The sequence below is a fragment of the Haplochromis burtoni genome, unplaced genomic scaffold, assembly GCF_018398535.1.
Source record: "Haplochromis burtoni strain Fernald_Lab_line unplaced genomic scaffold, NCSU_Asbu1 Contig_9, whole genome shotgun sequence".
Lineage (NCBI taxonomy): Eukaryota > Metazoa > Chordata > Actinopteri > Cichliformes > Cichlidae > Haplochromis > Haplochromis burtoni.
In genome coordinates, this window is record NW_024582370.1 from 3,929,236 (window position 1) to 3,930,490 (window position 1,255).

Consider the following 1,255-nt stretch of genomic DNA (forward strand, 5'->3'; position numbering starts at 1 on the left):
ATATATTCTATCTATCTATCTATCTATCATATCTATCTATATCTACTCTATACATATCCTATATTATATATATATATATACTATATATATATATATATATCTATATATATATTAGATATATATATATATATATATATATATATTTATATATGTCAGCGTGGTTGATTGATAAGTTGGATATACAATCTTTTAAAAAAGTGCACAATTGAACTAGACTGTCCTAATCAATCTCTCTCTTTTTGTTTTAAGCTGTGGGTTGTCTTAAATAAGCTTTGGATATACTATACTCTTTTAAATAAGTGCACAATTGAACTAGACTGTTCCTAATCAGACAGTCTGTGTATGATGTTCTCTACAAAGAAAAACAGGTATAATTAGGTGATCCAGAGATCGTTAAGGGGATGTTTCTTAGACAATTTATTGTCTTTCACTGTAGGTGAGAGCACATACAAAGAGGCAGCAGATTATATCCAGTGCCAGTTCGAAGACTTGAATAAACGAAAGGACATCAAGGATATCTACACACACCGTACATGTGCGACAGACACCAAGAATGTGGAGTTTGTGTTCGACGCAGTAACTGATGTCATCATCAAGATCAACCTGACGGAGATTGGGCTCTACTGAAGCTACGGCTGCCTTTCAGGTCAGCATGCTGAGTTAATGCTTGAATATGAAGATAATCATTTGAAGATTTGAGGTGACTTTATTGATTATATGTATCCTCCTGGTACATTTGGATGGGCTGAGATTGGTGTATTCCTAAGTGCATCCATAGGTATAACATACAGGAACTTGAAAATTCTGTGCTGAGATAGGTTTGCAGTTCACTTTGCTTTGTACTTCATGACCTGGATAAGTTTCCTTCCAGATGAGCGCAGCAGACAATTTAAAAACTGATCTGGTAGACCGACGCCTTATATCAATACAGCTTTTATATCTGAAAAAAATGCTGGTGGTTATATCCATCGATCATGCACACACTCGCATAGATGATGGATGATGATGGATGCACTGGGTGCAAGTCAACTGCAAATGCAAATGCAGTCAATAAATTCAAGGTCCAACATCTTCCTCCAGTGGATCCTTCAGTCTGCTTGTGGATGTAAAGCAGTTTGGAGGAACCAGGGGTCAAACCCCTGCCTGTTACAAGCAGCTTATAAATGTTAATTTAAATTATATTATTTTGATGATAACCTTTTATTTTGGACATTGTGTGAGTGTGTGTATATATATATATATATATATATATATA

At 34.7% G+C, this 1,255-nt stretch overlaps 1 protein-coding gene across 1 annotated transcript in view; it reads left to right on the forward strand.

Annotated features, from left to right (window-relative positions):
• The window catches only part of gnai3 (guanine nucleotide binding protein (G protein), alpha inhibiting activity polypeptide 3), a 27,926-nt gene that overhangs the window by 25,092 nt on the left and 1,579 nt on the right, over positions 1-1,255 (forward strand). Inside the window, exon 8 of the mRNA XM_005914901.3 lies at positions 437-646. Coding sequence (XP_005914963.1) covers positions 437-627 — 191 coding nt within the window. The 3' untranslated portion in view covers positions 628-646. The remainder of the gene's footprint in view (positions 1-436; positions 647-1,255) is intronic.